Raw genomic sequence first — 25,736 nt, 5'->3', positions numbered from 1 at the left:
TTAGTCCCGAATGGGTAAACACGGAACTTCTTAAGGGCAAAGATAAGTTTCAAACTTTTTTCTTTATACGAAGATTCATTCTTTCGAGGAGGGTTCAGCATCTTTGATGCACAGGCAGTGTGCTGACTACTGCACTACCTTGCTCGGTCAAACCGCACTTGAACCTGCATCATACAACATAGTAAAGAAGGTACAAAGGTTATGCAGGTGGTCCTGACATGCAGCACCCATCACAATTAAGTCATTGAGGTAGTTGGTAGAAGTAGGGATGGACATAGTCGACTGTTCCAGGTACCTCTGAATGACTGCCAGAGCAAAAGAGATCTGAAAGGGCAAACACTTGTATAGGCCAAAAGGAATGTTGATGACTGTAATGCAATGTGGTTCCTCGTTCATTTTGATCAGGAAATATGTACCAGCGAGGTCATTGTGAGGAAGTCCTCCAGATGTGGAGTGGCATAGGTTTCCACTTACACCTCTGCATAGCCAGAGAGACTGACTGGATTTCTTGACCACGAAGGGTGTGGCACAAGCACTGGTTTCAACAAGTTCAATAACCACAGCTTTGAGGAAGTGATTGAGTTCTTGCTTAGCAGCCATCCGCAAGGAGATGGAAATAGGACGTGGCAGCAGAAATAGGACACTGGATGTTAGGAGATACAAGCCTAGAATTCTGTAGTGCACACCAAGCTAGGTCTGAATAGAGGCATGGAGGTCATTGAGCTCATGGAGGTCATTGAGCTCCTGGAAGGGAACAATGTCTGAGACAACCTGAACCTCATCAGTGATGGAGAAACTAAACAGTGAAAGGCATCCAGACTGAAATTGTAGGCAGCCAAGAGACTACTGACAACAAACAGAGTTATAGCTGTGTGACCTTTTTGTATGCAGTGTGGACTGTGACTTGATACCAGAGAGGAACTGAACTGTCAACATATTCAACCAATGTATGGGAGGGTGGGACCAAGACAGGGGAACCCAGATGAGTATACATGTGGAGGTTAATCACAGAAACAATAGCTCCTTTGTCCACCTGAAAACAGACATCCTGGTTCACAATTATGAGGGGGATTAACAACTAAGTAGCAGAAGGATTGGCTCGAGGAACAACTCCCTTAAGTTTGTGCACTGTCCCTCGATGCATGTGGGGAGTGTCCTGATGGTTCCTGACAATGCCAATTTTTTCCCACAGTGGATGCAGTGCATCCAGCAATCCGGACAGTCTGCATGGGGTAAGCTGGGAAGCAGTCAGGACACGAGGGAAGATCGCGCTGCTGACATTGATGTGGTGTGATGGGCTGTTAAGAGGTTGTGTATGTGTCTGAAACTGATGAATCATGATGCTGCTGTTGAGAAAATGACTTACAAGAATGCTACCCCCGAGGTGGCGACTCAACTGTTGCCACTTGGAGCCGAGCCATGAGGCTTTAATTTGCTGCCTATTTGACTTTAAAAGAGTGTGTGACTTTCAAAATATAATCCTAGGAAAGGTTGTCCCATTTGAGAGTTACTGTTGTATACTTCCGGATTAAGAGCCAATTGGACCACTACGTCTTGAATCAAAGAATCTGCACATGAAGAGCTGCAAGTTAGCAAGTGAAGTAGCAATGGGACTCAATCCTTGCAAATCTGTTCCCCACAAGTGGTATGACTGTCCAGTTTACTTGTGGCATCGATGAGACTCGAGGCACAATGTGACCACATGGAATCATTGCAATTAATAATTTGAAACAAGGAACACATTTCCTTGAAAGTGAGTGTGACAGGATTTAACAGTAGAGCCAACTTCCTTAGTATCAAAAATGCCCCTAGAAAAGCCCAAGGAAGAAAAAGCAACCACAGGAGAGAATCTCCAGAAACTGAAAAAGAAGGAAAGTAATGTTTCAGCCACTGAAAATGTGTCTCTCAATACTCTTTGGCGTCATTAAATGGTGGAAACACGAGTGTGCAGCTCTCTGCCTGAGAAGCAACTATCCCTTATATGGAGCTGTGAACCCTGGACCTGCAGTCGATCCTACAAAAGCCAAATTTTCTGATGAAGGAATTCAGCAAGCTGCAGCAGTTGTTGTTGTTGGAACTGTTATTGGAACTGCTGTTACAGTTGCTGCCGCTGTTCCATGAGTTGCACAAGTCGGGTGTCCATGGGACACTGCTGACTTTTTACTTCATCACCAGTTATAGTGACTAGAATGTGACAAGACTGGGAACGATTCAGGAACCACTAGAAACTGGCTGACCAGCTGAGGGCAGAATGGCAGAATAAAAAGTCCACAAGATCGAAAGCCTAAGGCTGCGTTCACACTGCCAACCGGGCCGAGCCGAGCCTGGCCGGGCCACCGCCCGCTTTGATATCAGACACATTGTTTTGAATTGCGGTGTTCACACTGGTGGCCACGCCGACACGGCGTGAGCCTCCTGGAGCCGAGCTGGCGACATCCCAAGTGTTTAATATTGCCGGCGCGAGCCTGTGGAGCAGCACTACAGCTTCTGCAGTACACGCATCACACGTATCCCTTCTGCTTTCGTCACAAGTGTGGCTTCACACGTCTTTTAGTTTAAGATGTTACCTCACATTTCACAATCAGCAAGGAAAAATTACGTCTATTATAATGATACATGAGAAATTACTTTTATTTCATTTATTTAATCTACCGTATTTACATGCATTTACAACAATAGCTTGCCAGCGATCGCGGCACTGCCGCCACTGTATAGTTCGCATTTACTTGGAGACAAATATGAGTGTCTCTGAGGGACGGAAATGTGTCCCTACCAGATGACAATGAATTGTAAAGTCATGCTGTGGTAGTTCCTTATCAGTGGAAATACACTCCTGGAAATGGAAAAAAGAACACATTGACACCGGTGTGTCAGACCCACCATACTTGCTCCGGACACTGCGAGAGGGCTGTACAAGCAATGATCACACGCACGGCACAGCGGACACACCAGGAACCGCGGTGTTGGCCGTTGAATGGCGCTAGCTGCGCAGCATTTGTGCACCACCGCCGTCAGTGTCAGCCAGTTTGCCGTGGCATACGGAGCTCCATCGCAGTCTTTAACACTGGTAGCATGCCGCGACAGTGTGGACGTGAACCGTATGTGCAGTTGACGGACTTTGAGCGAGGGCGTATAGTGGGCATGCGGGAGGCCGGGTGGACGTACCGCCGAATTGCTCAACACGTGGGACGTGAGGTCTCCACAGTACATCGATGTTGTCGCCAGTGGTCGGCGGAAGGTGCACGTGCCCGTCGACCTGGGACCGGACCGCAGCGACGCATGGATACACGCCAAGACCGCAGGATCCTACGCAGTGCCGAAGGGGACCACACCGCCACTTCCCAGCGAATTAGGGACACTGTTGCTACTGGGGTATCGGCGAGGACCATTCGCAACCGTCTCCATGAAGCTGGGCTACGGTCCCGCACACCGTTAGGCCGTCTTCCACTCACGCCCCAACATCGTGCAGCCCGCCTCCAGTGGTGTCGCGACAGGCGTGAATGGAGGGACGAATGGAGACGTGTCGTCTTCAGCGATGAGAGTCGCTTCTGCCTTGGTGCCAATGATGGTCGTATGCGTGTTTGGCGCCGTGCAGGTGAGCGCCACAATCAGGACTGCACACGACCGAGGCACACAGGGCCAACACCCGGCATCATGGTGTGGGGAGCGATCTCCTACACTGGCCGTACACCTCTGGTGATCGTCGAGGGGACACTGAATAGTGCACGGTACATCCAAACCGTCATTGAACCCATCGTTCTACCATTCCTAGACCGGCAAGGGAACTTGCTGTTCCAACAGGACAATGCACGTCCGCATGTATCCCGTGCCACCCAACGTGCTCTAGAAGGTGTAAGTCAGCTACCCTGGCCAGCAAGATCTCTGGATCTGTCCCCCATTGAGCATGTTTGGGACTGGATGAAGCGTCGTCTCACGCGGTCTGCACGTCCAGCACGAACGCTGGTCCAACTGAGGCGCCAGGTGGAAATGGCATGGCAAGCCGTTTCACAGGACTACATCCAGCATCTCTACGATCGTCTCCATGGGAGAATAGCAGCCTGCATTGCTGCGAAAGGTGGATATACACTGTACTAGTGCCGACATTGTGCATGCTCTGTTGCAACTGTTGACTGCAGCTGCGTTTTATAGTGACTTGCTTGTCAGCTGTTGAAGGGTGGGGATTTTTTTAAATTTCTTTATTTGGCCTCCGGCAGCTAACAGCCATTTAGCCAAAGAGTGGGGATTACCTTGACAGTGCAGCGCAGCCCGCCAATGAAGAAAAAAAACAATGAAGAACAATGAAATGCACATCTGTGTTGAGCTACAGTAGTTTCATTAACTCTCCATTATTTTTTCTGTCAAAGTAGACAACGAGACTACAGAATTGCGCTTCAGTTTCTGCAGTAAACGTATCACAAATCTCCAGTTCGTTTTTGTGATTAGTTTTACACTACTGATCACTAGTAATTAGTTTTTTTCTGTCCTGCATTATATGACTACACTAAACCAAGCTGTAACCGCGCGAACTCCGTGGCTTGCGGACGCGGCACTGACACGAGTGAATAGCTCCCATTACTTGTGACCAGAAACAGATATCAGTGTCATTATCATTTCAAAAACTTTTTGGTACTTTTAGCTACATTTCATTCGCAACAATGTATGGTCTAAAACAGATCTTACAGTAAGCTACCCGCTACATAACTTTTTCACTACAAGATTTGTAAATCAAGTGCACAACGTTGACAAATAGCATCATTTCACAATGACTGTTAAGAAATATGGAAAGATAGATGATTTAATACGAAGCTAAGATGTTACACTACCACGTGTACAAAAATCAGATTTTTTAGTAGCATACTTTCTTCAAAATCGGTTGGGAAGCGTTACGAAACTAAGAAATAATGCGAAATGAAAAGTAGACTTTTTCTTTTTTCACGACGTAAGTAACACTTTTAAGGAAAAAAATAAGTTCATAAAACGATGTGGCGAAGTCTTATATACCGCTATGAATTTTTAAAACATGAAAATCGGAGAAGTGGATTTTCCCCCATTTCGCCGTCGCGGCTCGGCGCGGCACGCAATGTGAGTGCACTACACGTCGGTCTGGGCTAGCTAGGCACGAGCCGACCCAGTAGGCGTCAACCCGGCCCGGCCGGCAGTGTGAACGCAGCCTAAGATGTAGCAAATTCAGAACCAAGACAATGATGTGAAGTGAGCAGTGAGATCAATTCAATAGCAGAGAGAAATCTCAACTGACTGTGGAGCTGCTGCACTGCTGGCTTTAAAGAGCAGCTGCAGGCAACGATGAGCCAGCAACGTGGGCGTTTCCTCATGGTGGGACTTGCAGCAGTGACACCCCAGCAGATATAGGAGCATTATCTAGCATCTGTCATCGTATTCCATGCCTTCCAGTGGGCCTTCTAGATATCCTCAGTCAGTGCTATATGACAGAAAGTCTTCATTAAAGTCTCCACAAGCAGCAATGTTCCTTTTAAGTTGGCATTATCCAATTAGAATATGGTAATAGGAAGTTCTTGGTGGAATATAAATAATGGAAGAATTAAAGTATAGTTGCAGTGTTCAGTGCTCAAGAGACTACCCCCATGAACACGCTTCAAAAGAGCACTCTGCTCATTATGCAGTACCAGCCTCATATTAAACAGTTTAATCATGTCCTTTTCCAGAGCTTTGAGTGTGTATAATGGTGTGTGAAAACAAGGACAGGGTTGCCACAAATTTCCCTGATATTCCTCTGATTTCCAGACAAGTTTTAAGACTTTTCCCTGATAAATTTTGAGATCTCATGGCTAAGTTAAGACGTACATTGACAATCTGTCTTTGCAGCTACGGTACAAGAAACAATAGTGCAAATGAGGAAATATCTTAAAATAGAAAAAAACCTTGCAAGCAGAAGTGAGCAAAAATCTTAGTATTAACATCAATATCTTTTGTAATGAACTGTTTTTAGATGGAGAAAGCATCCCAAATGGTATAAGTGTTTCATCAAGACCACTGATGTTATTTTATTTCAATAAAATGAAACACATTTGGTGACAAAAATAGGCATTTCCTTGCAGTCACAAAATAGATTTAAAATATCTTCACTGATTTCAGGAATAATCTCAGAAAAAAGTAGGCTCCTTGAAAGAAGTGTATAAGGCAGGGAATGATTCTACAAATCAACACTTTAGGTGACCGCCAGTAAAATGTTGGTTCTATTATGTTCATTATTGTCAGTTATTACCCACTGTAATATATCTATTATTTTACTGGTATTGTGTGATTTTTCTTTTGAGAAATATATTAGTACATAGTGTACAAACTGCCAGTGACCGACACATATTTCCTCTCATTACTGTCCATACTTTCTGACATATAAACTACTTTTGAAGTGCCAAAATGTACTAGAACAAATAAAATGTCTATAAAATGCCACACTGTATAACATACTTGTAGTGAGACAACTGCAGTTCCTGAAATCCATCACCCATGGCCTCTCACTGAGGAGTAGTGCAGTCCTGGGTCCAAGGATAAACCATGAAAATCCACTGCATTACACCACACACAAACAGACCCAGCCAGTGGGCAGATCAATGAGACTAGATCTAATGGGTAGGGCTTGAACATCAGTGGGAACTGAATGGCTTCAGATTGGCAGACACGATCCATTACAGATACCTGCAGAAACAGACTACGGTTTTGGCCTGTCGCAGAAATCCACTAATGTGGCCAGTTATTTAAGAGTCACAGACAGCATGTCAATGAAATAAGACTGCAGTGATCAATCCATACAACAGATAACTTGTTAAAATACTCTGAGAACAATAATAATGAGGATAGTCAGCAACTCACCATAAAGGTGATTGCTGAGCCACAGATGGGCATGTAGAAAAGACAATCATCCTCTCACAACTAAATTTTCAGCCACAGATTTTATAAGAAAATGAGAGCACACACACATTCACACAATCACTTAGACACAACACATGCACACTTGACCACTGTCTAAGGTTTCTGCGTCTACAGTCTCTGAGACTCAGATCTAAACAAACCACACCTTATGCCTCCTGTTGGGAGCTGCTAGGCTAGTGACAAGAAGTGAGGGGAGTGGTAGCAAGGGGAGAAGCAGTGGGAATGAGGGAGAAAGGAAGTGGCACACATACTCAGCTGCACCCAGCCAGCCATGAAGCATGACACCCCAGTAAACAAACCATTTCATCTACTGAGACAAAACCAAGATTTATCCTGGAACATCCTATCCACAATCTTCTCATTCCTCCCAAAGTGATATTCGGCCACCCACAAAATATTTGGAACATCCTGGTCCATCCTTATCTCACACCTATTCCCAACCATTAGCCACATTAGCCATGCACCTGTGGAAGACCCAGGTACTAGATCTGTCCTATGCACCCATCGAGGATTTACTGTTATCATTTTGTCATAGGCATATCCTATTCTTTAAAGACGGGGCCATATTATATTCCGATTAGAATGTAACATTTGCACAGCCTATTATGTGAGCATGAAAATCTGCTAGTTGTCAACAAAAACGAGTGGTCGCTGCCAATCAGTACACTGGAGTAAAGGTAAACATTCACTGTATAGTTGAGGCACATTCATATACATACACTGGCTTGGCACCATTATCCCTGCAAACTACATTGTACAGACATTACAGATTAACTAGACTGAGAAACTTGTATTGGGTGTAGTGACCAAGGGGAAACAGGAGATGGGGAAAGTGGAGGGGGGGGGGGGGGGGGGGAAGAGAGAGAGAGAGAGAGAGAGAGAGAGAGAGAGAGAGAGAGAAGGTTGCCTGACAGCTGGGAGGTTGCATACATATTGGGATATGGATGCGGCACCAGAGAGCTCACTCTGGAGTAGGCGGGAGGAGTTGTGTGTGGCACACAATGACGTGGAGGAGTGAACTGGGAGGAGGAGACAGAACAAAAGAAGAGAGATACAGAAAAATGGAAGTGTGAGTGTATAAAAAGAGAGGTGAGGTGGTTTTGATGGATGCTGGGGATAGTTGTGCAGGGTGATGTGGGACAGGGACCATTGAAGATTGAGACTGGGGCCACAAGGGTTGCTGGATCAGAGGAGGTATAAGGACAATTCTCTTCTTTGCAGTTCATAGCAGCAGTTCCTTTCTGCTTGACGGGGTGGCGGATGTAGGGGCAGACACAATACATGTGGCATGGGCAACGAAGCAGCCACTTGAGGTTGAACACGCTGTTCTCAGCAGTGTGTCAAATATGTTCTTAATCACAGATAGTTGATGGCCATTCCTTTGGGTGGCCAGCTGGCTGGTTGTCATGCTCACAGCTGGGTTGGTACATAGTATGTCCCTGCCTCTATAGGATTGGATATGCTCGTGATATGACTGAAATAGTACAATCTGGGTGGGTGCACATGACAGACCTTTACTAAATTTTTCCACATGTGCATGACTCATGCAGCAAGAGGCTGGGAATAGATGTGGCATAAGGACAGACCAGGATACTTCACAGACTGGGTGGGTCGCAGAATATACTTTGAGAGAAGTGGGAAGGATAGAGGGTAGGATGTTACTCATTTTCACACACAAAATATTGTAAAAGCTCTGACAAAGGTTCTGGTTAAATAGTTCAAGGCCAGGGTGACAATGGATAACGTGCGGGGTGCTCCTTTGCAGCTGGTTCATGGAGGTGGTCAGAATATTATGGGTACATGTTCCTGTGCCAATCAACCCCTCAACACTGCAAAACCGCCGTCTGCTTCACGTCTGCTGTGCAGCGAGATACCTTAATTTAAGTATAAACTGTATTTTTCTTACTTGTCACTTCTTCTTCGGTGTGTTTTTGCTTTTAAGAAGCTTTAATTGTCGAGTGCTAGCAATAGTGTTCCATAGATTTCGTGTTTGTTTTGAATACAGTCAGAGGGAGTCCCTTTAGTCAGTCATAGTGCCAGTAGTGCTAGTGTTTGTTTTTAATACAGTCCAGAGACAGGTATTGCTATTTTCATTGTTTTCTACAAGAAGTGGTTAGCAATCACAGTTTAGTCAATAATCAGCCGCCTTTAGTGAATTAGCAGTCTAGTTAAAAGTTGATTAAGTCTCTTCAGTAAATTGATTCCTTAGGATGGATAGGATGTGTGACTGCTGTGTACGGATGCAGGAGGAGCTGGCCACTCTTCGCAAACAGCTCAGCGTGTTGATGGCCGCGGTCAGCCGTCTTCAGGCTGCTGCCTCGGAGTGTAGCAGCAGTGGGGAGTCTGGTGCGTCGCAAGGTACACCCCAGGTGTTACATGCTTCACCCACTGTCCCTGCTGTCGAGACATCTTCGCGGGTACCGGGTGCGGTTGGGCTACCCTCTCCCCAAGGGGAGTGGCGGGTTCAGCGGCGTTTGCGGCGCACGAGGTGGAGGGTAAGTGTGGAGGCTGGCCGTGTGGCATCGCCCGCTCTGCCTGTGAGTGGACATGTGGCTGCTCCTTCAGCAAGGTCCGAGCAGGCACACGGGGGGAGGGGTTTATTAGCTATTGGGAGCTCCAACGTTAGGCGGGTGATGGAGCCCCTTAGGGAAATAGCGGAAAGGTCGGGGAAGAAGGCCAGTGTTCACTCTGTCTGCTTGCCGGGGGGTCTCATCCGACATGTGGAGGAGGCCCTACCGGCGGCGATAGAGAGCACTGGGTGCATCCGACTGCAAATTGTTGCTCATGTCGTCACCAATGACTCCTGTCCTCTGGGTTCAGAGGTCATCCTCAGTTCGTACAGGCGGTTGGCGGAGTTGGTGAAGGCGGAAAGCCTCGCTCGCGGGGTGGAATCAGAGCTAACTATTTGTAGTATCGTTCCCAGAACCGATCGCGGTCCTCTGGTTTGGAGCCGAGTGGAAGGCTTAAACCAGAGGCTCAGACGATTCTGCAGAGAGCTGGGGTGCAAATTTCTCGACCTCCGCTATCAGGTGGAGAAATATAGGGTCCCCCTGAATAGGTCAGGCGTGCATTACACGCCGGAAGCGGCTACGAGGGTAGCGGAGTACGTGTGGAGTGCACATGGGTTTTTTTTAGGTTAGAGAATTCCCTCCCTAGGCCCGACAAGATGCCTCCTGAGATGCGGAAAGGCAGGAGTAGGCAAAATGCAACAGGGAATAACAATATTAATGTGCTAATAGTAAACTGCAGGAGCGTCTATAGAAAGGTCCCAGAACTGGTCTCATTAATAAACGGTCACAACGTTCATATTGTACTAGGGACAGAAAGTTGGCTGAAACCACATGTAAACAGTAATGAAATCCTAAACTCAGGTTGGAATGTATATCACAGAGACAGGCTGAACAGTGAAGGGGGAGGCGTGTTTATAGCGATAAGAAGTGCAATAGTAGCAAAGGAAATTGATAGAGATTCGAATTGTGAAATGATTTGGGTGAAGGTCACGGTTAAAGCAGGCTCAGACATGGTAATTGGATGTCTCTATAGGCCCCCGGGCTCAGCAGCTGTTGTGGCTCAGCACCTGAAGAATAATTTGGAAAATATTTCGAGTAGATTTCCCCACCATGTTATAGTTCTGGGTGGAGATTTTAATTTGCCAGATATAGACTGGGAGACTCAAACGTTCATAACGGGTGGCAGGGACAAAGAATCCAGTGAAATATTTTTAAGTGCTTTATCTGAAAACTACCTTGAGCAGTTAAACAGAGAACAGACTCGTGGCGATAACGTATTAGACCTTCTGGTGACAAACAGACCCGAACTATTTGAATCAGTTAATGCAGAACAGGGAATCAGCGATCATAAAGCGGTTACTGCATCGATGATTTCAGCCGTAAATAGAAATATTAAAAAAGGTAGGAAGATTTTTCTGTTTAGCAAAAGTGACAAAAAGCAGATTACAGAGTACCTGACGGCTCAACACAAAAGTTTTGTCTCAAGTACAGATAGTGTTGAGGATCAGTGGACAAAGTTCAAAACCATCGTACAATATGCGTTAGATGAGTATGTGCCAAGCAAGATCGTAAGAGACGGGAAAGAGCCACCGTGGTACAACAACCGAGTTAGAAAACTGCTGCGGAAGCAAAGGGAACTTCACAGCAAACATAAACATAGCCAAAGCCTTGCAGACAAACAAAAATTATGCGAAGCGAAATGTAGTGTGAGGAGGGCTATGCGAGAGGCTTTCAATGAATTCGAAAGTAAAGTTCTATGTACTAACTTGGCAAAAAACCCTAAGAAATTTTGGTCCTATGTCAAAGCGGTAGGTGGATCAAAACAAAATGTCCAGACACTCTGTGACCAAAATGGTACTGAAACAGAGGATGACAGACTAAAGGCCGAAATACTAAATGTCTTTTTCCAAAGCTGTTTCACAGAGGAAGACTGCACTGTGCTTCCTTCTCTAGATTGTCGCACAGTTGACAAAATGGTAGATATCGAAATAGACGACAGAGGGATAGAGAAACAATTAAAATCGCTCAAAAGAGGAAAAGCAGTTGGTCCTGATGGGATACCAGTTCGATTTTACACAGAGTACGCGAAGGAACTTGCCCCCCTTCTTGCAGCGGTGTACCGTAGGTCTCTAGAAGAGCGAAGCGTTCCAAAGGATTGGAAAAGGGCACAGGTCATCCCCGTTTTCAAGAAGGGACGTCGAACAGATATGCAGAACTATAGACCTATATCTCTAACGTCGATCAGTTGTAGAATTTTGGAACACGTATTATGTTCGAGAATAATGTCTTTTCTGGAGACTAGAAATCTACTCTGTAGGAATCAGCATGGGTTTCAAAAAAGACGGTCGTGTGAAACCCAGCTCGCGCTATTCGTCCACGAGACTCAGAGGGCCTTAGACACGGGTTCACAGGTAGATGCCGTGTTTCTTGACTTCCGCAAGGCATTTGTCACAGTTCCCCACAGTCGTTTAATGAACAAAGTAAGAGCATACGGACTGTCAGATCAATTGTGTGATTGGAATGAGGAGTTCCTAGATAACAGAACGCAGCATGTCATTCTCAATGGAGAGAAGTCTTCCTAAGTTAGAGTAATTTCAGGTGTGCCGCAGGGGAGTGTCATAGGACCGTTGCTATTCACAATATACATAAATGACCTGGTGGATGACATCGGAAGTTCACTGAGGCTTTTTGCAGATGATGCTGTGGTATATCGAGAGGTTGCAACAATGGAAAATTGTACTGAAATGCAGGAGGATCTGCATCGAATTGACGCATGGTGCACGGAATGGCAATTGAATCTCAATGCAGACAAGTGTAATGTAATGCGAATACATAGAAAGATAGGTCCCTTATCATTTAGCTACAAAATAGCAGGTCAGCAACTGGAAGCAGTTAATTCCATAAATTATCTGGGAGTACGCATTAGGAGTGATTTAAAATGGAATGATCATATAAAGTTGATCGTCGGTAAAGCAGATGCCAGACTGAGATTCATTGGAAGAATCCTAAGGAAATGCAATCCGACAACAAAGGAAGTAGGTTACAGTACGCTTGTTTGCCCACTGCTTGAATACTGCTCAGCAGTGTGGGATCCGCACCAGGTAGGGTTGATAGAAGAGATAGAGAAGATCCAACGGAGAGCAGCGCGCTTCGTTACAGGATCATTTAGTAATCGCGAAAGCGTTACGGAGATGATTAATAAACTCCAATGGAAGATTCTGCAGGAGAGAAGCTCAGTAGCTCGGTACGGGCTTTTGTTAAAGTTTCGAGAACATACCATCACCGAAGAGTCAAGCAGTATATTGCTCCCTCCTACGTATATCTCGCGAAGAGACCATGAGGATAAAATCAGAGAGATTAGAGCCCACACAGAAGCATACCGACAATCCTTCTTTCCACGTACAATACGAGACTGGAATAGAAGGGAGAACCGATAGAGGTACTCAGGGTACCCTCAGCCACACACCAAACACCGTCAGGTGGCTTGCGGAGTATGGATGTAGATGTAGATGTAATTTACTCCTTCCATTATTTATTTTGCACCATGATTTTTATTCTGCCGTATTTCAAAAGCTTGTTGTTGTTGTTGTTGTTGTTGTTGTTGTCTTCAGTCCTGAGACTGGTTTGATGCAGCTCTCTATGCTACTCTATCCTGTGCAAGCTTCTTGATCTCCCAGTACCTACTGCAACCTACATCCTTCTGAATCTGCTTAGTATATTCATCTCTTGGTCTCCCTCTACGATTTTTACCCTACACGCTGCCCTCCAATGCTAAATTTGTGATCCATTGATGCCTCAAAACATGTCCTACCAACTGATCCCTTCTTCTAGTCAAGTTGTGCCACAAACTTCTCTTCTCCCCAACCCTATTCAATACCTCCACATTAGTTACGTGATCTATCCACCTTATCTTCAGCATTCTTCTGTAGCAACACATTTCGAAAGCTTCTATTCACTTCTTGTCCAAACTAGTTATCGTCCATGTTTCACTTCCATACATGGCTACACTCCAAACAAATACTTTCAGAAACGACTTCCTGATACATAAATCTATATTCAATGTTAACAACTTTCTCTTCTTCAGAAACGCTTTCCTTGCCATTGGCAGTCTACATATTATATCCGCTCTACTTCAACCATCATCAGTTATTTTACTTCCTAAATAGCAAAACTCCTTTACTACTTTAAGTGTCTCATTTCCTAATCTAATTCCCTCAGCATCACCCGATTTAATTTGACTGCATTCCATTATCCTCCTTTTGCTTTTGTTGATGTTCATCTTATATCCTCCTTTCAAGACACTGTCCTTCCGTTCAACTGCTCTTCCAAGTCCTTTGCCGTCTCTGACAGAATTACAATGTCATCGGCGAACCTCAAAGTTTTTACTTCTCCATGAATTTTAATACCTACTCCAAATTTTTCTTTTGTTTCCTTTACTGCTTGCTCAATATACAGATTGAATAACATCGGGGAGAGGCTACAACCCTGTCTCACTCCCTTCCCAACCACTGCTTTCCTTTCATGCCCCTCGACTCTTATGACTGCCATCTGGTTTCTGTAGAAATTGTAAATAGCCTTTTGCTCCCTGTATTTTACCCCTGCCACCTTCAGAATTTGAAAGAGAGTATTCCAGTCAACATTGTCAAAAGCTTTCTCTTAGTCTAGAAATGCTAGAAATGTAGGTTTGCCTTTTCTTAACCATTCTTCTAAGATAAGTCGTAAGGTCAGTATCGCCTCACGTGTTCCAACATTTCTACGGAATCCAAACTGATCCTCCCCGAGGTCCGCATCTACCAGTATTTCCATTCGTCTGTAAAGAATTCGCGTTAGTATTTTGCAGCTGTGGCTTATTAAACTGATAGTTCGGTAATTTTCACATCTGTCAACACCTGCTTTCTTTGAGATAGGAATTATTATATTCTTCTTGAAGTCTGAGGGTATTTTGCCTTTCTCATACATTTTGCTCACCAGCTGGTAGAGTTTCGTCACGACTGGCTCTCCCAAGGCCATCAGTAGTTCTAAAGACATGTTGTCTACTCCGGGGGCCTTGTTTCGACTCAGGTCTTTCAGTGCTCTGTCAAACTCTTCACGCAGTATCTTATCTCCCATTTTGTCTTCATCTACATCCTCTTCCATTTCCATAATATTGTCCTCAAGTACATCGTCCTTGTATAAACCTTTTATTTACTCTTTCCACCTTTCTGCCTTCCCTTCTTTGCTTAGAACTGAGTTCCCATCTGAGCTCTTGATATTCATACACGTGGTTCTCTTCACTCCAAAGGTCTCTTTAATTTTCCTGTAGGCAGTATCTATCTTACCCCTAGTAAGATAAGCTTCTACATCCTAACATTTGTCCTCTAGCCATCCCTGCTTAGCCATTTTGTACTTCCTGTCGATCTCATTTTTGAGACGTTTGTATTCCTTTTTGCCTGCTTCATTTACTGCATTTTTATATTTTCTCCTTTCATCAGTTAAATTAATCATTTGTTCTGTTACCCAAGGATTTCTAGCAGCCCTCGTCTTTTTACCTACTTTATCCTCTGCTGCCTTCACGACTTCATCCCTCAGAGCTACCCATTCTTCTTCTACTGTGTTTCTTTCCCCCATTCCTGTCAATTGTTCCCTTATGCTCTCCTTGAAACTCTGTCCAACCTCTGGTTCTTTCAGCTTATCCAGATCCCATGTCCTTAAATTCCCACCTTTTTGCAGTTTCTTCAGTTTTAACCTACAGGTCATAACCAATTGATTGTGGTCAGAGTCCGCATCTGCCCCTGGAAATGTCCTACAATTAAAACCTGATTCCTAAATCTCTGCCTTACCATTATATAATCTATTTCATACCTTTTAGTATCTCCAGGATTCTTTTATGATTCTTGAACCAAGTGTTAGCTATGATTAAGTTATGCTCTGTGCAAAATTCTACCAGACGGCTTCCTCTTTCATTTCTTAGCCCCAATCCATAATCACCTGCTATGTTTCCTTCTCTCCCTTTTCCAACTGACGAATTCCAGTCACCCATGACTATTAAATTTTTGTCTCCCTTCATTACCTGTATAATTTCTTTTATCTCATCATACATTTCATCAATTTCTTCATCATCTGCTGAGCTAGTTGGCATATAAACTTGTACTACTGTAGTAGGCATGTGCTTTGTGTCTATCTTGGCCACAATGATGCGTTCACTATGCTGTTTGTAGTAGCTTACCCGCATTCCTATTTTTTTATTCATTATTAAACCTACTCCTGAATTACCCCTATTTGATTTTGTATTTATAACCCTGTATTCACCTGACCAAAAGTCTTGTTCCTCCTGCCACCGACCTTCACTAATTCCCACTATATCTAACTTTAACCTATTCATTTCCCTTCTTAAATTTTCTAGCCTACCTGCCCGATTAAGGGATCTGACATTCCACACTCCGATCCGTAGAACGCCAGTTTTCTTTCTCCTGATAACGACGTCCTCCTGAGTAGTCCCCGCCCGGAGATCCGAGTGGGGGACTATTTTACCTCCGGAATATTTTACCCAAGAGGACGCCATCATCATTTAATCATACAGTAAAGCTGCATGTCCTCAGGAAAAATTATGGCTGTAGTTTCCCCTTGCTCTCAGCCGTTCGCAGTACCAGCACAGCAAGGCCGTTTTGGTTAATGTTGCAAGGCCAGATCAGTCAATCATCCAGACTGTTGCCCCTGCAACTACTGAAAAGGCTGCTGCCCATCTTCAGGAACCACACATTTGTCTGGCCTCTCAACAGATACCCCTCCGTTGTGGTTGCACCTGCGGTACGGCCAAAGCTTATGCAGACTTAAATGGAGACTTACTGTTTGTCGAGAATTTAATAATGATTTTCTGTCAGGTATTACTGATTGATGTCATCTAAAGTTGTAGATGTCTAGCTGTGGATTTATTCTTACATTAGAGATTGAAGAATGTAGTGCAACAGTAACTGACAACTTGTTTTTAAACCCAACCATTTTCAGTGATTTTGATGCAAAAGCAATTGACAATGGGATATTTGATCAAGATGGTCAAGGTTTAACAATAAAATATACTTTTTTCTATTATGGATGTGGAACATCGTGATTGTGATGAATAAAGGTTTCCACACATTACTGCAATCAACTGCCTTTTGTTTTATTTTTCAATTTTTTAGTGTATATAATAAAGGGAAACATTCCATGTGGGAAAAATATATCTAAAAACAAAGATGATGTGACTTACCAAATGAAAGCGTTGGTATGTTGACAGACACACAAACAAACACAAACACACACACAAAATTCAAGCTTTCGCAACCCACGGTTGCTTCATCAAGAAAGAGGGAAGGAGAGGGAAAGACGAAAGGATGTGGGTTTTAAGGGAGAGGGTAAGGAGTCATCCCAATCCCGGGAGCAGAAAGACTTACCTTAGGGGGAAAAAAGGACAGGTATATACTTGCGCGCACACACACATATCCATCCGCACATATACAGACACAAGCATAGGTCTGCTTGGACCCCAAAAACGGGCCCGCAAAATCGACATGGATGCAATCCCAGGGCTGTCAAGACACAGGCCAAGGTGCAAACGACTGAGGGGGGCAGGCCTGGTGACGCGCACAGACAGTACACCCACGGACCAGGTGCTCAATATTGCCATTGATGCCGGGCCAATACAAACGCCGGTGAGCCAAAACTTTTATACAGGGCATACCCCAGTGCCCGCAGTGTAACATACTGAGCACCCGAAGCTGCAATTCCGGAGGGATGACTACCTGGTGGGCATCTGACTCCGTGGCCAACAGAAGGACATCATCGACCACGCAGAGCCTGTGGGACAGGTGGCACCAGGGGCTGAAATCAGACTGCATCTGACGAGTAACATAAAATGGCCACCCGTGGACCACGTAGTTGAGAACCTACCGCAAGACAGGTTTGCGGCAGATAGCTGAAGCAACATCAGCAGCCATAAGAGGAAGACTGTCCAGCACATCCCGGCGGACTGAATCAATGTGAAAGCAGAGGAGCTCCTGTTGGTCAAAGGCAGGTTTGGGGCCCGCTGGGAGAAGTGATAAAGCGTCTGCATTAGCAGGGTGGGCGGTGGGCTTATACCAGATGGTGTAAGCGTAATTACGTAGAAACAATGCCCAGTGCTGGAGATGCTGAGCCGTCCGCTTGGGAAGGTGAGAGTGGGGCCCGAAAAGTGTAACCAAGGGTTTATGGTCTGTCAGGAGGGTGAACTTTGTCCCAAAGAGATTGGAATGAAATTTTTGGACGGCGAACACTATCACCAGGGCCTCCTTTTAAATCTAGGAGTAGTTCCGTTGCGCCGGGGTCAACATCTTAGAGGCATAAGCGATGAGCTGTTCACAGCCATCGGCATCCCGGTGCACAAGGATGGCCCCAATGCCGTATGCCGACGCATCAGCTGCCACAACTAAGGGGCGGTCCGGAGAGAAGGGAGTAAGGCAAGGGGCGGACTTCAGCATTGCCTTTAAATGGAGAAAAGCCTGGTCACAGGTAGGAGTCCAAATAATAGGTACCCCTTTGCGATGCAAGTGATTGAGAGGTTGAGCAACGGTGGCAGCCTGGGGCAAGAATTTTAGCCTAAGGCAAGAACTTAAAGTAATAAGTAACCTTGCCCAGAAACACCTGCAGTTCCAATAAATCCTTGGGATGAGGAAGGTCCTCAATGGCAGCGACATTACGACCTGAAGGGCGAATGCCATCTTTGCTAAGCCCGTGGCCCAAGTATTCCACTTCTGGTTGAAAAAAACAACCCTTGTCCAGCCGACAGCAGAGACCAGCAGACTGCAAAGTGTGAAATAAGGCGCTGAGGTTTTGCAAATGTTCCTGGTGGGAACATCCAGTGAGCAAGATGTCATCCAGATAATTCACACATGCAGGGATAGGCTGGGTAAGCTACTCCAGGAATTGCTGGAAACTGGTCGGCACTGAAGCGACACCAAAGGGAAGGAGCTTATACTTATACAATCCAAAAGGCATGTTGATAACCATGGTGTTCTGATATTCGGCATCCAAGGGCAACTGGTGGTATGCCTAGGTGAGGTCGATCTTGGAAAAATACTCTCCCCTGGCAAGCTTGGCAAGAAAGTCTTCCTGTTGGGGAATGGGGTAAGTGTCAATGAGGGACTGAGCATTGACTGTAGCGCCAAAGTCCCCACACAGCCGAAGGGACCCATTGAGTTTCCGTATGACCTCCAGTGGTGTCGCCCATGTACTATAGGTTACAGGTTCCAGCACGCCAGCGGCCTGGAGCCAATCAAGTTCCTGCTTGACCGCTGGCCGTAAGGCCGCCGGGTCCAGAAAAAGCGAGGCTGTGCATCCGGCCGGAGGGTGATGTGCACCTGAAAGCTGGAAGCACATCTGAGATCCGATGCAAACGACCACACAAAAGTAGAGCACGAATCGTCCAAGTCCTGAAAGGAAACAGCCGTGGAAACTACCTTAACATCGTCGGAAATTGAAAAGCCAAACAGTTGAAACGCATCCGGGCCAAAAATATTCGAAGCCGTCAGATGGTCAACGACAAAGAGGGTAAGGAGCCGCGGAACATGCTTATATGTTACCTGGACGACGAACTGCGCACGAAGAGGAATGGAACCGTCACCATAGGTGACCAAACGGTGAGAGGGAGGCGACAACGCAAGAGAACCCAGCTGTGTATATGTCGCCATATTAATCAGAGAGGCGGTGGCCCCAGTGTCGACCTGAAAACTGACATCCTCAGTGAAAATTCGGAGCATGAGGAAAAGCTTCCTCACTGATGGGTCATCCTGTGGGACGACTGATTGCAGAGTGTGGATGGTATATTGAGGCCCAGGAGGGGCAGGACTGGATCAAGTCGAGCAACTATGACAAACCGATAATCGTATGTGGCCCTCCTTGTTACACAGCATGCACTATTTCCAGTGGTGGGGACAATCAGGCCGTAAATGAGCAAGATGGAAGTGGACCGCGTGTCCGGTGGTGAGGGGCGACCAAAGGTACCGATGCCATAGAGACGTCGGAACACGAAGAGTCTCGATGGCGCTGGCCCCTGTCGGTCGGGCCATGTTGACATCGCGAGGGCGGAACCCGCCGGGACATTGCAATTGCTGCCACCTGTGGTTGCGCCATAAGACGCTCGTTAACCGCTTGAGCAATTTCAAAGGAGTGGGCAATGCGGAGAATGTCTTCCAAGGAGGGGTTGTCGAGTTTCAACGCCGCAGTATGGACCTCAGGATCGAGAGCCAGCTGAACCACCACATTCTGGATCAGGGAGTCCGCATACGAAGCCTTACACTGCTGATCGGTGCACATAAAATCGCATCGACCGGCTGAGACCCTGCAGTCTGTGACCCAGGAACGATATGATTGACCAGGCTGTTTATGGTACTTGTGGAACTCCAGCCAAGAGGCGACTACATGGTAGTGTTGGGAATAATAGTTCGTCAGCAAAAGGCAGATCTCCTGGAAAGAGAGAGCCACAGGATCGGACAACGGTGCCAACTTGCGAAGAAGAAAGAATGTGTCTGGAGAGGGCCAAGACAAAAAAAAACGACCGCTGCAAGGAGTCATCCGTGACTTGGAAAGCCATGAAATGTTGTTTCAGCCTATGTAAGTAGATTTCCCAGGCCTCTTTAGTGTCATTAAAGGGTGGAAACGATGGCGGATGTGGGAAAGCATCGGACACCCGAGGACCCTGAAGCTGGTGCAGTAACGCGTCCTGGGCATCGACTTTGTCCGTTAGCAACTGCAGCGACTTTTGTAAGATGTCTAACTGGAGCTGCTGCTGCTGCATGAGCTGCTGCTGTTGCTCCAGCAGACAGACCAACTTCGCCTCCATACCAAGAACGACCACTGTTTACCTCGTTGCCAAAATGTTGTAACTGCGACCAGGACGGATGCGGGGTAGCACCGACAAAAGGCGCGGCGGGACCCGCGGAGAGGTCCGCGAACAACACAACAGGAAAGGACAGACACGACCAACGTAGGACAGAATGAATATGACAAGACCGAGCAACAGAGTCACTAGGAAACAAACTCGTACACGAACCAGGAAGAAAGCAGTCTAGCGCAAGCAAGGTGTAAACCGATGTAAGCGAGATAAGACTGACTGGCAGAGCGAGTGGCCGGTGCTTAAGTACGCTCTCGGGGGCACCGCTATTGGCCCCTGGGACCACGTATTCCACTTTGGCGCCCCCACACTAAAAACGGGCCAGGAGGCGAGTGCCGCCACAGCTTGCGGTGCGATGGTGTAGAGACCTCTATGGGTCTTCGACGCCCATGACGTCTGGCGCGGATTCAAATTCCGCGGCGCGCGGTACCAGAGTTGGCGGCTGCACTGGGCTCATAAGGCGGAGTCCCCAAAAATCAATCTTTCCTTCTCAATTGGAAATATCACTTTGCAACCCAACTTGAAAATCTTTCCGACAGAAAACATGACATTGAACCTTACCTTGAAAAGTTCTGACCATGATCCCAAATTGATACACCATCTCTACCTCACATCCCTTCCAAGAATTCCTCATATCCAGTATTGCTTCACAACCTTTCCTCAGGTCCCTACAACACGACCCTATCCTCTCCTCCGCAGAATTCCCTAATAGCCGAGACTCCATCATTATCCTCCCATCAGACAAAGGATCTACCACTATGGAACTTGACAGACAGGAGAATGTCAGTGGAGGTCTACGCCAGCTGCCCGACAATTCTACTTACAGCATCTGCCATCAAGATCCCATCCCTGTGATTCAAAGTGACCTGCAGTCCATCCTAAAAACCCCACGCCCCTCACAAGGACTTAATCTCAATCCATAGAACTTCTTACACCACCCAAACCATACACCCTCCATCTTTTACCTTCTTCCTCCGATCCACAAACCCAATCATCCTGGCCGTCCGATACTTGCTGGCTTCAAAGCACCCACCAAATGTATATTTGCCTTAGTTGATCCAACACCTGCAACACATAGCACAAAGACCTTCCTCTTATATTAAAGATACCAACCATTTCCTAGATAATCTGAAATCCATGCCTGTCCCACTCCCACCAGACAGCTTGCTTGTCACCACTGATGCCATCTCTCTCTATACCAATATCCCCCATGTAAATGGTCTGTCTGGTGCTGAACATTTCCTCAGTCAACACTCACCTGATTCCAAGCCAATGACATCCTTCTTGCTCACTTTAATCAACTTCATATTTACCAACAATTACTTCACCTTTGAGGGGCAGACATACAAAAAGATCAAGAGTACGGCCATGGGAACGAGGATGGTTCCTTCCTATGCCAACTTTTTCATGGGCACCTTGGAGGGGGCTTTCCTGAGATCCATAAACCTTCAGCCCCTGGTTTGGTTCAGGTACTTTGATGACATCTTTGCTGATGGACTCATGGTGAGGCTGACCTGTTAAAATTTATAAATACCTTCTTGCAATTAAATTTCACATGGTCCTATTCCGAATCCTGTGACATTTTCCTTGATGTTGATCTGATCCTCATCGAAGGCCAGCTCCACACTTTTGAACACCTCAAACCTACCAATAAAAAATAGTATTTGCAGTTTGACAGCTACCATTTTTTTCCATGTCAAACATTTCCTCCCACACAGCCTTGGCATTTGAGGCAAACGTATGTGTTCTAATACAGACCCTTTACAACAATACACCACCACTCTCACTTCAGCCTTCACTGGACATGATTATCCCAAGAGCCGAGTTCAACAGCAGATTTCCCCTGGGCCATCACATCCAATCCTGGTACTGCTGATCCTTCCCAAAAAAAAAAAAAAACCTTTTGCAGTACACCACTTGTCATCCAGTATTACCCTCGTCTTGAATGTATCAATCAGCTACTTTGATAAGGCCGTGACTTCCTAAAATTGTGCCCTGAAATGAGATGCATTCTGTCAGAGATTTTGCCCACCACACCTAGAATAGCTTTCTGTCACCCTCCAATCTCCACAAAACATCCTTGCCAGGACATATGCTCCTTCTGCACCCATCTTTCTGCCCTATGGCTTCTACACCTACGATTGTACCCACTGCAAGACTTGCCCAATGCACCCTCCCACCACGACCTATTCCAGCCCTGTAACTGGCAAAACATATACTATCAAAGGGAAAACCACCTGCAAAACAACACGTCATATTCCAGCTACTTGTAAACACTATTTGGCCTTTTACATCGGCATGACTACTACCCAGTTATCAGTGAGGACGAATGGGCATAGGCAGAGGGTGTATACAGGCAACACACAATATCCTATTGCAAAGCATGGCGTACAACATGACAGTCATGACCTCGGCGCCTGTCTCACCACACGTGCCATCTGGATTCTTCCCCCCAGACACCAGTTTCTCAGAACTCCACAGGTGGGAACTTGCATTACAACATGTCCTTGGTTCACACCACCCACACGGCCTTAATTTATGTTAATTCCTTCCATGTCAGCATCTATTCACAGTAACTAATCCTTTCTTCATTCCATTTCAGTTTTCTACATCTTTCATTCTCTGACTCTTCTGTTTTTCGCCGTTCCCCCTTCCATCTCTTTTACATATAATGCACTTAGCTATTCACTCTTATTAACTCATGCACGATGTTTTAGTAGTAATCTCTGTCTAGCATATTAGCCAGTCTTCGACATTTAAGCTCTCAGGTTTTCAAATCTCATCTGGTGCAGTCCGCAACAATCAGTATTTCTTTCTCATCCTGTCTGGTAAGCCTCCAGCCCTTTTCCTTCCCCTTCAACTCTTCTGCCAGAAGAAGGAGCCAATGGTTCTGAAAGCTTGTAATAGTTAAATCCTTTTGTGTGTGTGTGTGTGTGTGTGTGTGTGTGTGTGTGTGTGTGTGTGTGTGTGGGGTGGGGTGGTGGGGTGGGGTGGGCAGGGGGGGGGGAGTGGTCCCCTGATACAATCTTTTTACATTATATTATCAATAATTGATTGTTTTTGTTGTTGTATTAATATACTGGGGTGCAGGAACATCAGTGACACATGTATAATAATTTTATACAAAACTACTGAATAACAGCCATTTCATTAATGAGTGTTTTCTATTGTTCACTATGGCTGAGATATTTTAGGTCTGCATAAACTTTTACATACATAATTTTTTCCCTACTAAAGATGTGTGTGAATACGAAGACTTAACATACCTCTTGGAGTGACTGGGCAAAGGCTTCACTTTGCTTGACAATGGTGAATCCTTTCCTCTTTCTTGCAGTCTTGCGTGTGGTTCTACAAATAGTACTTGCTTTGGAGGTGTAATGTCCATTGAGCCTGTGTTTTGATGTTCATCATTCTCAAATCTTTGTGCCACTCCTGAAGTACTTTCACAATCTTTGTCACTTGTTCCACTTGCTGGTATTATTTTCTTTCTTTCAAATAGGTTACTAGAAGATGCTTTAATTTTACCACAAAGTGCTTCTGCTTCTTGTGTGTCCAGTGCCAATACTGGTTCAGAAGAGACTTGGATCACTGTTCCCTTACATCCTTGTAATAGTTTAGATGCGAAGCTGAATGCTGGATTACAATATTTCTCCAGTGAGCAATGTAAAATAGCTAAGCCAATTTCACTCACAGGTATAAGTCTCCTAGATGATGCCTGCAGATAGTCTGAAGATCAGATATGATAAACATTACTTATATTTGTAACTTTAAGTGTCCTGAAAGACATATATCATCTACTAAACTACATACTATACTTTCAAATAGTTATGCAGTATATCACTGCAGTTATTACATATCAAGGAATACTTTCAGCACAAAAGAGCAAGAAAAGAAATATGTTAATAAATTTGTAGGTACTTATGTAGTCAGCATAAAAGCTGGGCATTTGTGATGACTGGGAACTTCGATCAGCAACCTGCATAACAATTACATCTGGTGAAATGAGCTCCTGTTTTGATACTCTTGTGTCCTCTATACAAACTGGAGTTCCACCTAGAAAGAAAATGAGGCTGATGTTTACTGAACATACTGTAAATATTTATACTATACAAACTGAAGGAGGAGAATGTACTGTGTTTCTGAACTTTTATCTAGCCTAATACTGTGCCAACGCTATTCTCCACTATGACAGCCTGGCTAATCAAAGGTGCTGGCCGCTTGGTACTTGTTTTCTGTTGTATGTGCCTGTGAAATGTGATCTAGTAAACTCTTTTTTGAAAAAGACTTGCATAACTGGCAATGAGAAAAGTTCTACAAAATGTGTGTTTCGTGGGCACTGAACTGCTACAATTCCTCCAGTCACATAAATACATACAAGCAGGCAGCACTGCTTCAAAAACAAGTGGACCACTAGAAAAAGCATTACCAACAGCAGCCTCAATTAATGTAAGTGCTGCACACCACAACAATTCTGGCAGCATTGCTGGCACATCTGTCTTTCAATGTATCAAAGGAAGTTTGGTAATCATATGTGTTTCTGGTGCTACAGTTCACAGTTTTTCAGGTGTTGGATGACTGCTGCAAGGTTCTATGTTCCTGTACAAGGTGCCCCCAGGCCATGAATGCAAGACATTTTTATTATTTAAATTTTACAACAAGGCCACCTTTTCATCCTTTACCTTTCAGCTGATGTGCCAACAATTGGGCAGTTAACACTAGAATAGCCCAAATCATTATCAGCAACACTGCCCTGTCAATCAAATCGTGCAGTATGATCACCTGACTTCTGAGACTGGGGGCTCTCAGAGCCATGGCAAAAACATTCCTCTCTTCTGTTCCAAGTTGCTGCTTAGTGCAGACACTAAATGGCTTAGTTTCTTTAACTTGGAATTTGCCCTTCATCTCTGAGATACCAGAGTTATCTCCCCTTGCGCCAATGGCAATCCTCACCATGTAATTTCCATGACCAAATAAACTGATACAATTTCTTTTTTTAAAGCTGAGTGCAGTATATAAATTACAGAGTACTTCTTTCCAGTGTTGGCTACACCCTCAATGGGGTGCACGAATGTTTTTGCTTTTGAGGTGCCATCTACAAATTACTAAGACATGAGCAGATGTGTGAAACCGTTATGCAGGGCCACCTGGTCCTGTGCTGTGACATGAAAGTTGAGTGCTTACTGCAGTCAGTCCAGGCTGCCTGCTGCAGTCTATCTCTTCAAACAGAGAGACAAACTCTATGTCCAGTCTTATGGCACAGGTACATTGACAACTTAAAATAAAGAAGCGAAGGACTATGTCAATTTATCCTAATAGTAATGGCAGGGCTGAAAGCGTTGATAAAACTGTTGTTCAAATGTTGTCTTATTATGTGAACTTTTGCCATTTCTAATTTTGTCCCACAATACCATGATGCAGGAAGCAACTGGGTT

At 45.2% G+C, this 25,736-nt stretch overlaps 1 protein-coding gene across 1 annotated transcript in view; it reads right to left on the bottom strand.

The window, feature by feature from the left end:
- The window catches only part of LOC126267297 (nibrin-like), a 179,017-nt gene that overhangs the window by 40,582 nt on the left and 112,699 nt on the right, over positions 1–25,736 (bottom strand). The window contains exons 6-7 of the mRNA XM_049972374.1: positions 24,223–24,357; positions 23,571–24,030 (exon numbers count right to left, since the gene is read on the bottom strand). Of these exons, the coding sequence (XP_049828331.1) occupies positions 23,571–24,030; positions 24,223–24,357 (595 nt within the window). The remainder of the gene's footprint in view (positions 1–23,570; positions 24,031–24,222; positions 24,358–25,736) is intronic.

Source organism: Schistocerca gregaria, chromosome 4 (assembly GCF_023897955.1).
Source record: "Schistocerca gregaria isolate iqSchGreg1 chromosome 4, iqSchGreg1.2, whole genome shotgun sequence".
Taxonomy (NCBI): Eukaryota; Metazoa; Arthropoda; class Insecta; order Orthoptera; family Acrididae; genus Schistocerca; species Schistocerca gregaria.
The sequence above is the reverse complement of the archived record's forward strand: the minus strand, read 5'-3'. Positions and strand labels throughout refer to the sequence as shown.